This window comes from Papio anubis, chromosome 12 (assembly GCF_008728515.1).
Source record: "Papio anubis isolate 15944 chromosome 12, Panubis1.0, whole genome shotgun sequence".
Classification (NCBI taxonomy): domain Eukaryota; kingdom Metazoa; phylum Chordata; class Mammalia; order Primates; family Cercopithecidae; genus Papio; species Papio anubis.
The window spans coordinates 108618569-108633748 of record NC_044987.1 but is presented as its reverse complement, the minus strand read 5'-3'; the positions used below and the strand labels follow the sequence as shown (position 1 = coordinate 108633748).

At 40.8% G+C, this 15180-nt stretch overlaps 2 protein-coding genes across 6 annotated transcripts in view; both read left to right on the top strand.

Annotated features, from left to right (window-relative positions):
* LOC101007728 (olfactory receptor 10Q1) overlaps positions 1-15180 on the top strand; it is a 238786-nt gene that overhangs the window by 111401 nt on the left and 112205 nt on the right. The window lies entirely within an intron of this gene.
* The window catches only part of LOC116268590 (glycine N-acyltransferase-like protein 1), a 28302-nt gene that overhangs the window by 4705 nt on the left and 8417 nt on the right, over positions 1-15180 (top strand). The window contains exon 2 of the mRNA XM_031653592.1: positions 14762-14881. Within this exon, the coding sequence (XP_031509452.1) occupies positions 14804-14881 (78 nt within the window). The 5' untranslated portion in view covers positions 14762-14803. The remainder of the gene's footprint in view (positions 1-14761; positions 14882-15180) is intronic.

The following is a 15180-nucleotide window of genomic DNA, read 5'->3' as shown; positions in this document are numbered from 1 at the left end:
TTCTTTTTATAGTTCCTTGAAGTGTAACATTAGGTTGTTTAAGACCTTTCTTCTTTTTCAATGTAAATGTTTTGAGCATCTTACAAGTTTTGGTATGTTGAGTTTCCATTTTTTACTGGTCTCAACATATTTTTTAGTTTCCATTTTAATTTCCTCCTTAATCCATCTGTTGTTCAGATGCATGCTGTTTAATTTTTCATGTATTTGTGAATTTGCTAAAAGTTCTCCTACTGTTAGTTTCTAGTTTCATGCCATTGTGATCTGGAAAGATAACTGATATGATTTCAGTCTTCTTCAATTTATTACAACAGGCTTTTTGTCCTAACATTTGTTCTCTATCATTTCCTGTAAGACAGCTTTGATGGTGATAAACTCCCTCAATTTTTGTTTCTCTAGCAAAGTTTTTAATCTCTCCATTATTTGCAAAAAGCAAATTTTCCTGGGAACAGTATTTTTGGTTGACACTTTTGTCCTATAGAACACTGAATATATCATTCTATGCTCTCAGCCCATAAGTTTCTGCTCATAAATCTGCTATTAGCCTTATTGGAACTCCCTCATATATTATTTGCTCCTTTTCTCCTTTTGTTTTCAGAATCTTCCTTTTCTTTGATTTTTGACAGTTTAATTAAAACATGTCTTTTAATCTTGACTGGACTGAATCTTATAAAACACCTTTAACATTCCTATACTTGTATATTTCTCTTTCACCAGACTTGGAAAGTGTTCTGTTATTATTTCATCAGATAAGCTTTCTTTCCCTATCTGTTTGTCTTCTCTTACTGGGACACATATGATGTGTACTTTGGTTCTCTTACTGATGTTCCATAATTGTCATAAAATGTCTTCACTTTCCTTACTTTTTTGTGTGTGTTTCTGACTCAGTAATTTCAAATGATGTGCTTTGTGCTCATTGATTCTTTATTCTACTTGATCAAATCTGCTTTCAAAGAACTCTATGAAATTTTTAGTTCATCCATTGTGTCCTTTATGTCCAGAATTGCTGTCTTTTTAATTATTTCTATCTCTTTGGTGAACTTTATATTTTGTACATGTGTTATTTCTCTGATTCTTTTTAGTCATCTATCTGTGTTCTCTTGAAGCTCACTGAGCATTTTAAATTTTAATTTCATTACCAAAAAGTTTATAAATCTTTATTTCTTTAGGGCCAGTTATTGGTTATTCTTTCTTTTCCTTTGGTGGTATCATTTTTCTCTGATAGTTCTTGATTTTTAGGCTGTGCATTGGTGTCTGCACATTTGAAGAAAAGGAAAGTCATTCTAGTCTTTGCATACTAGCTTTGTCTGGAAAAATTCTTTCCCAGTCATCCAGCAGTTCTTGGTAGGGTGTCTTTGTGATCTGCAAGTGAAATTGTTGCTGAAGTCTTCAGGCAGGCTGGCCTGGTGCCTATTCCAGCAGGCCTGATTCCTGGGTCTGTAGAGTTGGGACTGAATCCTGGATCCACTGGGGTGGATATTTTCACTGGGTATGTGGGGATGAACATAAAGCCTATGTCTATAAGGGCAGGCTTAGAGTCTGTACCAGTAGGTGCTGGATGAAAGCCTAGGTCCACAGGGACTGACATGGCACTGATGTGGGCATTGAGCCTGTGTCTGCAGGGGCTGGCTAGGTTCTGGAATGGTCCTAGTGTTTGGGTCTACTGGGAGGAGCATAGAATCTGAGGCCATGGGGACTGGCCTGGTACTGGTGCCAGATTAGAGCCTGAATCTGGAGAAATAAGCCTAGGATCTTGGTAGATGGGGGCTGACCTAGATCCTGAGTCTTCCTTCAGAAATGTTCCTAGAGCCTTGGTCCATGATAACCAGCCTAGTATCAAGGTCTACTGAACTCAGCATGTACCTTGGGTCTGCTAGAGCACAGCTGGGCCCTGAGTTTATTGGATTTTGGGTCACAAAATCCAGCCTGAAGCTGAAAGCTGGTCTAGGGCTTGGGTGGGGTGGGGACAGTCTAGAGCCTGAGACCATAGGCACTAGACTGGTGCCTGGAGCCAAAGAGGCTGGACTAGAAGCTGGCGAATGGCCTGGAGGTTGGGTGTGTGAGTTCTGGCCTAGACTCTAGGTCTTCTGGGCTGGCATGGGGACTAGGTCCACAAAGACTGGCTTGGGTCTTAGGGCTGGAGAACCTGGACTGAAACCTAGGTCCACAGAAGCAGTCCTAGATACTGGGTCTGTGGGCACGAGCCCAATACTGGAGTCAACTGTGATGGGCCTGGACCATGGGTCTGCTAAAGCATGAGATGATAGAAACAGGCCTTGAGAGTGGGGTGACAGAAACTAATCTAGCCCTAGGCTGGCCTGGTACCTGGGTCTAGAGATGCTTAAGAGCTAGGGCTAGGGCTGCCAACCTGGAACTGGGGTGGACCTGAATTCTGGATTAGTGTGAGCCAAGCTAGTTCTGGGCTATTCTGGAACTTAGGGTGGATTTGGAGTCTGTGACCACAGGGGCCAGCCTGGCACTAGGCAGTCCTGGAGCCTATATCCACAGGCGCCAGCCTGGAACTTGGATCTATGGACACTGGCCTGGTGACTAGAGTTGCAGGGGCAAGCCTGGTTCTGGGGCTGGTCTGAAATCTGGGGTTGTGGAGGCCAGCCTGGTCCTAGGAGCAGTCTGGAGCCTGGAGTCACTGGGGCTGACCTGGTCCCAGGGACAATCTGACACCTAGGGCACTGGGATAGATCTGGCATTAAGATATATCCAGAAACCAAGTGCACCAGGCAAGCCTGGAGCCTGAGCTGTGGGATCTGGTCTGGCTCAGTCTGCAGCTACCAGCCTGGAGTTTGGTGCCATCAGTGCATACCTGTTACTGTATTTCACTGAAGTAGGCTCTGTGTTGTGGTCCAAGGCAAAGTTGAGTGCCCACTTCCCTTTTCTTATTCAACAGAAAGGTTGCCTCTCTGTGTGCTCTACTGCCTGGTGTTGTGGGAGGGATGACACAGGTAATGTGAAATTGTTCTTCCTATGTTCTTCGATTCATCCTTTCTTATTTCTCTGTTACACGAAGATTCTGTACCCTTTCACCTAGTTTCCTTAGTTCTTGTGAAGGTTTTTTTGTGCACAGATAGTTGTTTAAATTGATGTTTCTGTGTGAGGATAAGTGATAGAAAGTCCCATTCTGACATTTTGCCGATGTCCAGTTTTATGGCATCCAATCAAATTTCTAAATAATGATTTTCGAAGTGCCTCGCAGCATCAGAGACAGGTCTCCTGCTAATTTGGAGAGAAAGATAGCAGATCTTATGTTAAGTGATCTTGTTGAACACATATACACAATAATAATGATGATAAATAGAGCAGACAAAACTTTTGGAAGTGATGAATATGTTTATGGTATAGGTTGTGATGATGGTGTCATGAGTATGTATTCATCTCCATCAAGGTTTATACATGAAACACATACAGTATTTTGCATGTCAATCATACCTCAATAAATTAGTTCTACCAAAAATAAACTTAAACACAATAGAAAAAAACTACTGTTGACCTCTTCCTCCATGAAGTATGATTTGTATTTCAGATTTCTGCTGGTTACTGAATCTTCCAGATTTTCTGAAGATAAGTATAGGAGAAATTAAACGTTGGTCTAGAAAAGACAAAAATACATATTTGAGGATGAATCAATCAAATTTTCCCTTAACATAATAGGACTTGTTGCTCAAGATATTCAAGCCAGTACCAGGCTAGATGGAGAGAAAACTTTCCAGATTAAATATTAGTGTAAACTAATTCAACTAAAGTCTCAAGAGGAAGAGACTCATGATGAAATATTGGCCGCTACAACATAAAAAATTGATCACAAAGTGGAAACCAGCATCTTACAAAACAGAGAACAATTTCTTAGGATTCAGAACGTCTGGGTTCTTGTTTCAGTTTTGCACATGCAATTATGTATCCACTTTCCAGGACTTAGTTTCTTGAGGCTAGACAATCTCTAATAAATCTCCTGACTTTCCCCTTTTACAGGAAGTTAGGCAGGTGTTCAGATCAACTTTTTCTCACGAAGAATGAAGACAAAAGGCTTCGGGTGTCTTTCTTAACGACAGTTTTAGGACACGGATTTAGAGAATGCATTAGCAGGGACTAAGCAAATAATGAAAGCTGAATTGGGGTAGAAAACTGGGGAACAGGAGGCCAGGCGTGGTGGCTCACGCCTGTAATCCCAGCACTTTGGGAGACCGAGACAGGCGGATCATGAAGTCAGGAGATCGAAACCATCCTGGCTAACATGGTGAAACACCATCTCTACTAAAAATATGAAAACAAACAAACAAACAAAAATTAGCTGGGCGTGGTGGCAGGTGTCTATAGTTCCAGCTACTCGGAGGCTGAGGCAGGAGAATGGTGTGAACCCGGGAGGCAGAGCTTGCAGTGAGCCGAGATTGTGCCATTGCAAAGAAAAATGGGGAACAGGAGATGAAAGAATCAGAAAGAAAATATTGAGGAGCAACAAAGGGAATCTCCTCCTGCTTTGTAGCACAGCCAAAGTTTCTGTTTTTCTCTTCTTTAGACTCTAAGAGGACTAGGACACATCAGAGAGCTTTAGAGCTTTAAAATATTCTCGAATGCCCCAAGCCAAGAAAATGTGTCCTGTGGACCCCACACTTTCCCAATTCCCTGATCTAGCTAAAACCATATACCACTTATACCACTTCCTGATTTCTTCAGAGGCATTCAAACCTCACCACCAACCCAGAACAGTTTGTCATGACTAGTTCTCTCCACGAAGTCCCTAAACATCCCCTTTCTTCCTCTGGAAAAGCTTCAACATTCCACTTTGGTGTCAAGTTTTTCAACAGAGGCAGATTGTTGTTTGTCTCATACTCCAGAAACCCTCATTCTTTTACGGGATCCATTTAAATGGGTGCTATCAGTCTTGTTAACCTAAAGAACCTGTGTTTCCTTGGCTCTTCTATGCCTTCTGACCAGCCACCAGTCAGTTAAAACAGTTTTCTTTTGCTACAGAAAGATGCAACCACATCTAAAGCCACCATCATTTCAAGGTCCTCTGACTGGATGGACAAACCCTCCCTGAGTGTCCAGATGTGAAGAGTCTGCTCAATCACCAAAGCTTCTGAATCAAGAGTTAGGGTGCTCCTTTGGAACATCACGAGGAACTTCATTAGGAATTCTGAAATAGAGCAAGTACTTCAGGGAGATCCCATGTCCCAGGGTCCTCCTGACATCTCAGAAGCCAGTAATGAAAACCTTTTCCTAGAAGGACTTCTGGTGAAAAAAAATTTCTCCAGGATTTGAGAGTATGAGAGTCTCTTGGTGAATTCCTCATTGTACAGACATCAGGAATGTGCTACCACACAAAAGAGATGTACAAGCATCTAGCCACTGCCTCAAGGTAGCTTTGAAAGAATGTATTTTAACTTAGATTGGGATAGAGGGTGATTCTTTGATCTTTAGGTCTCTCCAAAGTCCTACAAAAGATCTTGCAAAGGCAAGTTCCCTCAGAAACACTAGGTAGTTTTCAGATTTTATGGATAGGGGCCAACAGCTATCAGATGTCTTCCTAAGATGGTTGCTGCATTCCAGCTTCACATTGCTAAAGGTTAATGAAGGACATTGATATGAAAGAAGCAACGCAGAGACCCTTGACACACTGTGAGAGTATGCAGAGAGTAGGGCTCCACCAGCCTACCACAGACACTAAGCCATGCAGTCCCCATTCGATGCCATGAGCAACAGTTTAAGGACCTCGCAGAGGTTCAAAGATGGCCAGCTCATTGCTACTCTTTGTAGTGTGAAGTACACCAAAAACTAAAGATAGACCAAAACATTGATAATATAGTAGCTTTAAAATGTGTATATTTTATAAATATACACTTACAGCAACAAAAATGCCATGCAATACTATTGTTCTATTCACAAGATCAGTTCAGGAATTATAAAGCAATAATTCAGAGTGGACTCATGGCAGTGTGTAATTTCTGGTGAATGCATTCTCTCCATTCTGTCTGAATTTCTGTACCATTGGGTGATAACACTAGAATCTCAAATTTGGGACCCTTTGTGAAATTAGCCAGACCAAATGGCTCCTCCCAGGTGTCCCTTCCACCATGCACCCCATGATGGGCCTCCTGGCAGAGTCTGAAAGGATAGAAGAATTTATTCATACAGCCAGCCGGGAGGCAATTCAGAGTCAGAGGTCTCTCACACAGCCTGAAAAGCCCAGAGCTGATTAGCATAACCTCAATACCTGTGAAACCAGAATTCATTGCTTCCATTCAGAGAGCCCATGTCTCTGCCAGACTCCTGCTTCCATGAGGTTTCCAGGGAAGTCACTTGACTAATACTGAGAGTATGGGACTGATATCAGAACTGAGCTTAGGCCCAGAGAGCCCTGAGGCTGTGACATAAGGCCAAACATTCCCAGCGTTTCTAATTCAGACTAGCTTACACGAGAAGGCGGTACTTGGAGATTCCCCTTCTGTTGGAGTCCTGCAGAGAAGCACTCTGTCAGATAGCATGTGTTTGTGAGAGGAAGGCATAGTGGTCTAGTTCCAGCCTTAACCCACTGCATCCCATGGGCACGGGCTAAGTTCTAGAGAGAGTCCAGAGCTGCAGGGGAAAGGCTGGATGCAAAGGAGTCTCTAGGGAACTGAAGAAAGAAAAGAAACTGGCAAGTTCAGCATCCCCAGATGCAGGAGAGGAAAATCCCAGGATGTGGGAGAGGTTACTCCTGGCCAAGGGTCCTGGTGACAGTCAGCGAAGTGTGGCAGACTTGGAGGTGATTGCTTGGCACTGGACACTGGAATTCAAACCTCCCCCTGTAGTCCCATAGGATAGATTTTGTATAAACATGAAATTGGACTCCAGCCTTAAAGTTTCCAAACCTTCATTTGTTTCATGAATTTCTTCCTAGTAAAGGACCCTAGATCCCCTGCTAGTATCAAAGAACTGAAACTCACTTGCATATCTATCCAGACAATGGGACACCAGGCCCCTCATAAATTATGATTGCTTACTTAGGTCTCCTGAGTTCCTGTTTTTCTACACATTGTTACATTTTTTCCCTGCTATGTAAACTCATAATTTTACTTGGTCAGGAAGATAGATTTGAGACTGATTTCCCATCTCCTCTGTTACAGCATCCAATTCAACCTTCTTCCTTGGCAATAATTGGTGATATTGATTGGTTTTTTTGTGCGGTGAGCAACAGGACCTAGACCATACTCCTGGTGTTTCAGTAACAGGTTTTGGTTCCCGACCAGGAACACTTTGGCTTGGCTGCCATGGCCTGGGAGTCTCAAAGTCTCCTAAGCAGCTGCTTACCCAGCTTGGCTGGAGATTAGTTTCCAATCTCTAGGGCCAGCTGCAGTTGCTTCAACCATGTTCCTGATTGCCTTGGAAGAACTACGTTGGAAATTTGATATCTGCATCCAGGTAGGTGACTGTCCTTTGTGGGCCCAGAGGGATCTGCTCCTCTCAATTTGGGAAATTTTTAAAAGGAATTTCCACTTGAAGGTTGAACAAGCCCAACTGATGAAAAGAGGGAAGTACCCTGACGGTTTCAGTGTGGACACACTTGGGGGCTTGTTTGTCATTGTGTGTGTGTCCAGGCAAGTGAGTGTCTTTTGTGGTTATCAAACCGTGGGATCAGCTCCTTCTCGTTTGAGAAATCCTGAAGGAATTTTCACTTTGGGGGCTTGTTTGGTGCTGCAGCAGTTGGATTGTTTTAGTGATTATTTGCATGTGTCTGATATAGTCATGGGAAATTAGAATTTGATTAAAAAATTGATAGTCTTTTGTAACACTGTTTGGCTCCGGTATAGTTTGGAATCTGTAGTTTGCTGTGGAATGGGAAAATGGGCTTTTGTGCTTTTGTGCCTTTCTCTGAAACACATTTGGACAGAGTACACATTTGCAGGACCCCAGCAGGGGAATCTCCAAGTCCACTTCTCTGATGTAAATCCAGGGTCTGTGGATCAAAAACTGAAATGTTTACCTTGAGGGGCCCACAGCCTCAGGGCTCTGGGCCTAGCCTTGCCCTGATATCAGTCCCATTATACTCAGTATTAGTCAAAAGTGACTTCCTGAAACACTGATAGCAGCTTGGATTCCGGCAGGAACATGGGCCCTCTGAATGGAAGCAATGAATTCTGGTTTCACTGGTGCTGAGTTTATGCTAGTCAGCTTTAGGCTTTTCAGTTCCTAAAGAGACCCCTTTTCTAAGCAGGGTCAGGCCAGGATAGTATGTGATGTTCTCCTGTAGTGCTGTTTGACAACAGTGTTCTTTGGAGTCTGAGGAGGCTTGACCTTTAAAAATCAAACTGCTGCCGGGCGCGGTGGCTCACGCCTGTAATCCCAGCACTTCGGGAGGCCGAGGCAGGCAGAGCACAAGGTCAGGAGATCGAGACCATCCTGGCTAACACGGTGAAACCCCGTCTCTACTAAAAATACAAAAAATTAGCCAGGCGTGGTGGCGGGCGCCTGTAGTCCCAGCTACTCGGGAGGCTGAGGCAGGAGAATGGCATGAACCCAGGAGGTGGAGCTCACACTGAGTTGAGATGGCGCCACTGCACACCAGCCTGGGCAACAGAGTGAGGCTCCGTCTCAAAAAAAAAAAAAAAAAAAAGTCTCAAACTGCCATGGGAGCTGCTTTACCCTAAATTTTTGTTCACAGCCTTCACTGGATTACCTGTCAAGGCTAACAAAGTTCAGCCATGTGAACATATTTGCAGACGGGCAAGACTGAATTGATATCTCTTGTCTAGCATTCCAAGGAAAAGCTATTGGATCTTTGTTTGTATGTATATCTAGATGTTTTTATGTATATGCACATGTATTACATTATATGTTGTGACTACCAAATGGGCTTAAAAATAAAAGAGCACTCAAAAAGTAAATAAGTCCAAAGCATTTTTCACTTTCATATTACTTAAGTAAATCTTTAGGAAGCTAGCATTAAAATTATTGTAAAATAAAAATAGAAATGTCTTCAGAATTGTCAACATACATTTTAGTCTGGGTTTTATATTTGTCTCTGTTAGATATTTTGAGGGACCAGAGTTTGACACAGAAGGTTATAAAACTACAAACAGGAGTTTGAGACCAGTCTGAAAAACAAAGATTCCGCCCACCCCCACCCCGCCATCTCTATAAAATAAAAATACAACAATTAGTCAAGCACAGTGATTCATGCCTGTAGTTTCCACTAATCAGGAGACTGAGGTGGGAGAATTGCTTGAGCCTGAAAGGTCAAGGCTGCAGTGAGTCATGAGTCAGCCACTGCGTTCCAGCATGGGTGACATAAGGAGACCCTGTCAAAAAAATATAAATATAAAATTAAAAGGCGAAGAATGACAATTGGGCACAGGAGCATTGCAGAGAGACTAGGGGAACAGTTGTAATTGTTAATAGTGTGGTCAAAGGAGGCCTCATTGAAAAGGTGGCTTTTAGATGAAGACTTAAAGAAGGTCATAGAGTTTTCTATAGGTCTAATGAGAAAACAGAATGCAGGCAGAAGAAAAAGAACAGCCAAGTGCCTGAAGCAGAGAGGCCAAAGAGATTGAGATCACGGATGTGATTAGAGGGATGCCAGGAAGGTGACAGGAGTCTGAGTCATGGAGAATTTAGAGGGCTATTATAAGGTATTTATATCTCTTTCTCTGAATGAGATTGGGAGTTACTGCAGGAGTTGCACAAAGGAATGACAAAATCTGGCTTTTGTTTTAAGAGGAATATTCCGGTTTTACATTGAGAAAAGACAAAAGACATTCGACTTCATGAAAAGAATGCCGAGATGGGAAGCAGCTAAAAGTTTACCATATTTGGGGCACAGTTTCGTAATGCTGGCAGGTGAAACAAGCCTCCTGGGTAAAGTCAGAATTTTATTACTCATTCAACAGGCAGAATGATTTATGTGTTTATGTTAGTCCTCCTTGCTCCACAGGTCCTACAGAGGAAATACCAGAAGGCAGATTGATATTGCAAATGCAATAGATGTGTGTTTGCAGCAAACCTGCCCTCTGCTTCAGAAGAAAGCAATATCTCTAGCTTCCAAGCTGTCCTCTTTACAAATATCCTTGAAAAGATAGTCAGGAGCAAAGATTGTCAATGTCTCTGCTCATAAGACATGCAGAAATGTGAGAGGCCATGAAGAATTTTCTCCCAACCAGAATGAGTGGAATGTCACAATGGATTGGATGTGAAGTGGGAGGGGAAAAGATACTTAAGAATAACTTCAAGAGTTTTTACTTGAATACGTGAAAAGATGGAGTTGCCATCAACTAAGTTGAGAAAGACTACAGGTGAAGTAGGCTGGGTAGAGAGGGTGGATGAGGAGTTTGATCTGAGACATAATAAATTTGAGATATCTATTGGATGGAATCCAAGAAATGTCAAACAGTCCATTAGATACATATGTCTGGAGTTTGGAAAAGAGTTTGAGTAATAATATAAATGTGTTAGTCATTGACAGGTAGATTGATTTTAAAGCCATAGGAACAGATGAGACCACCAGGGGTAACTGTGGATACAAATGAGGGCCAATGATTGAATTCTAAAGTGATGCAAAATTACAAAATTGGGGATGAAAGAAGGGCCCAAAGAGGAGACTAAGAAAAAGTAACCAGTGACTTTAAAGGAAAATTAAGGGACTGTGCTGTGTTGGAAACCAAGTGAAGAAAGTCCATTGAAGGAAGATATTTTAAGATGAGAAGCAATAATTGACTATAGAATTTAATAACATAGAGATCACTGATGGCTTTAAAAAGTGTTTTAGTAGAATTGGTATAGCAAAACCCCAATTAGATAAGATTAGGAGGGGGACTGGAGATAGCATGTATAGACAATTCTTTCAATAAATTTTGTGACAAAGTATTAAAGCAAACTAAATTTGGCCTGAGAAGGACTCTGCATTTCTACATTTGAGTCCTTGTGGGTGAACTGTTACCTACTTTAATAGTCAGACAAAATTGAAAACCGAATTTAGTAGTGTGCACCTGTAACAATACTTGAGTGTTGGCCAATCCCCGCAGCCATACTTCAACCACCCGTAGACAGTTGAATGTTCAAACTGTGTTCAAATAAAGCAAAGTCCCAGTTGTAATCAATCTCACTGTTTCTGTACCTCACTTCCGGTTCCTGTACGTCACTTTACCTTTTTTCCCCTATAAATTTGTTTTGACAACAAGGCACCCCTAGAGCCTCTGTGAATCTGCTGTGATTCTGAAGGCTGCCAGATTAATGAATTCTTCATTGCTCAATTAATTGCCTTTACATTTAATTCAGTTGAAACGTTTATTTTATCAGCTGGTGTCAGAAGCAGGATCTGAAGTGGAGCTTCCAGTATCCCCAGGAGCGCTACGTGAACACGGAAGGTATCTGCAGGATCCACTTGTGTGCGCTGATCTCTCAGAGTGGCTGAGGATCATAATTAAGCTCCCTCTCGCATTTTGGAGCTTCACATATTTATGTTTCGAGCTCTCTGAGTTTCCTTCAGCAAATTTGTGATCCCAACTGGGTTTGGAGTTGTCACAGAAAATGGACTGGGTCTAGGAATGAATTTGATCTGGGAATTAACTGGCTTGGATCCACTTAGAGGCCTCTAACAGCTGACTAGGTCAGAAAAGAACTGGTAGTAAGCAGTAATGTTGCAGGAGTTATAAAATTTGGCTTTTCAAAATTCACAGGGATTTTTGTGTTCTATTCCTTTGTTTCATTTCTTTTGTGCACCTGGGTAGGAAAAATCATTGGCTAAGTTAATCAAGAGAACCTGAGAGTAAAGCCTGTATTTTAGGTAAAAATAGAATCCTTAATTTCTGGAAAACTGAGTTCCTTCTAGCTTATACATTAGGCCTGGGAGGCGGCCAAGTCTTACAGAAATGGCAAAATCTTACTAAAGATGACTTAGAGTGGAACGTTCCAAATGAACAACAATGCATTGAAGTACATTTAAAAATGAGGGCTCTCAGTAAAGTCCCTTTTGGCTAAGAATGGGTTTGGCACTATGGGATGTCAACCGTTACTCTCTTTGGAATAATCTGCTTTGCACTCTTTATTGACGGCTGTGGGTGACAGGATTAGGCATGCACAGAATCATTGGACATGGGGAGCTTCTTTCTTTCCCCTAACACAGGGGAAACTTGGTAGCTGATGGGACTGCTGGGGAAAAAAAAGCAGAAAGAAGAAAAATAGCATTTATTCTGTTTTCATAATTCTCATCTTTAACTATGGTTCCAGTATCTTCCATTTTTTTTCAGTCTTGCATAAAAAAGAAACATGTCAATGGTACAAAAGAAAATTCTGAAATAAGATATAAATCACACATTCTTTCACCACCCCAAAACAATTTTCATGTTTATTTGTTCCCTTCAAATCCTTGTCCACATGCATACATATTTTGGGCAGATAAATCAAGTTATGTATTTTGCATTTTTACCTATTATTCATTATAATTGCTTTTTTATAGTCTTCACAGTGACTATGGACTGTGTGCGACTCATATTTACTAACTGTCATTCACAAATTTATTATTTCTCTTCACTGGACTTTAAACTTATTTTCCATATATAATAGAAAATTTTTCCAGCGAAGGAATGAAATTCTGACACATAACACAACATAGGTGAACCTTGAAAACATTATGCTAAGTGAAATCAGCCAGACCCCAAAGAACAAATATCACAGGATTCTATTTATATGAAGTACCCAGAACAGGCAAATTCCTAGAGACATAAAGTAAAATCAAAGTTACCAGGGGCTAGTGATGGAGGGAATGAGTAATTGTGTTTTAATGGGTATAGTTTCTGTTTGAGATGACAAAAACGTTCTCGAAATGGATAGTGGTGATGCTCGTAGAGCACTGTAAATGTACATAATGCTGCTGCGTTGTACGCTTAAAAATGGTGAAACGATTAGCTTTGTGTTATGTGTACTTTACAACAATTTTTTAAAAGAGTGTGGGGAGGGATCTACCAGGTTTTTAGCAGCTTTCTGATTTAGAAAACAAATGTTGATGGTAAGAATACAGGAAGAGAACAATTTTATTTTGGTAGATTTTAGAAGCTGAGACCAGGGTGGGGTCATAAGAGCAATATTAAGTATGAGGCGGAGGAGGCCCTGAACTAAGATCATTGCAAGGGGATGGAGTAGGGAATGGATAGGAGAGGTATTTTGGAGAAAGATGTGGCAGCTGATAAATGTGGGGGCTGTTCTCATGTGTCAGCCAAGGCTACAATGTTCTCAAGGTGAATGGAACACAAGCTTTTTTGCGGGAAGTGATATAGCGTGGTAGATCTGAAATTAAAACTTCTAACATCTTGACCAGAACTTCAAAATAGAAAATTTTGAAGTTCATTTTTGAAGTTCCTGTCGAGAACTTCAGAATAGAAAATTTTGAAGTTCATTTTAAGTTAAATGAGGTGAGAAACAGAGCAAAGAAAGCTCTTGGAGATGGGGAAAAAGACCTTTTTTTTTTTTTTTTTGACAACTACAAAAACAGCAGAGTCAGACAGGGGATAGGCTCATGACAGAGATCCAGTTCTATTTACTAAAAGTTCCTTGAGTGTTCAAACATTCTGAAATTCTGAGACCTTGCAAAAGGATGTTTTTGTTTAAATATTGTTTCATCTAGCTACAGAACATAGTTGAATTTTGAGGCCTTTGACCTTAGACAAGACAAAATATGTTTCACCTTGCCTATGACTTAACACATATTTGTTAACTATTTAACCTTCATGGATAAAAAATTTCAAACTTCTGTGTTAACTAATTTGCTAACGATTGTTTCAAGTATCTGATCCATGAGTTCCTTCTCTTACATTAATTAAGTTTGTTGTAAGTTTTTCACATTTCTAATTATTTTTACATCATTGCATATAACAGCTAAATCTCTATATGACATGTTGATTATTATAAAATGAATTTAAAAACTAACATATGTTAAATATTATTGTTACTTTATGCCAGGCATAATGCTATGTATTTTATATGTATTACATTGTGTAATCTCAATCCTCTGGAAAACATGCATTCTAATTTCCAGTTCCAAAGTGTTGAGAAAACACTTTGAGGTTCTGATTGGTTAAGCAACTTAACAAAGAAGTAGGAGACAGAACTAAAATTTGAAAGCAGCCTAAGTTGAACCTATCAGTTGTGATGATAACCTTCTCCAAGTTATTGTTAAATTATTGGAACATTCCTAAGAATGCTGAATGTTATTTCAAAGAAAAATTATAGATATGTGTCAAAAATTTTTACCTTTTTAAAAAAATTTTTGTAATGTAACTATGACAACTTCCAAAATGGCCATTGGTCTGCAATATTTGGCTCAAAGAAACTAAAGAAAATCTGTGCCATCTACTGCTCTGAGTTTTCCAGTCACAACTGTTCTCAGAGGGCTGACATTTTCTATTCCAGATGAAAGAAGACTTCTCAGGCATCTGATGACCAAAATACAGAGAAAAAAGTTATGATGTTGGTGGGTGAGTGTTCTGCTACAGGCATTTGAGAACCTCACATAACTCTTAATCTTCACCTTTAATTCATTCCACCAGGGAGGAAGAGCATGGGTTTTGGAGCCATTCGTATGTGGTTTTAAAATTTGACTTTGGCATTTATCTCTGTAAGAACTTGAGAAATTTACTTAGTCTCTCTGAGCTTTGGTATATTCAGAATGAAGATGACACTAACAGTACCTACATCATGAGTGTTACTTAAATGGAGATGTATAAAGTGCATTTTAAATTCATTTGGTCCCTTAACATTTTTCCTTCACTTCTTATCTTTTCAGAGTTTCTTCTTGAAGGGCTCAAGGACTGAAGCATCCCACAAAATGATCCTACTGGATAACTCCCAGAAGCTGCTGACCCTATACAAATCCTTGGCCAGTAGCATCCCCGAATCCCTGAAGGTGAGGGAGCAGTGGGAGAGGCAGATTGCTTTGTGGATGTTTCTTTACCTTTCTGTGCCTTTACCTTTGGTCTTTTCATCAGTGAAATGGGAATAATATTAGCACCTACTTCTTAAAGTTGTTGTGGACTCTGAATAAATTCATACAATATTAATGCTAAGAGCATTGCCAAGTGCCCAGCTAGTGCACAGTAGCTTTTTGGCATCACAAGGACACCTACCTGTGAGTTCTGCCTGCTTGCTGGTGATTTCATGTCCATCAACATGGTCCTGGAGATGCTGCTCATCTCACCATCACTG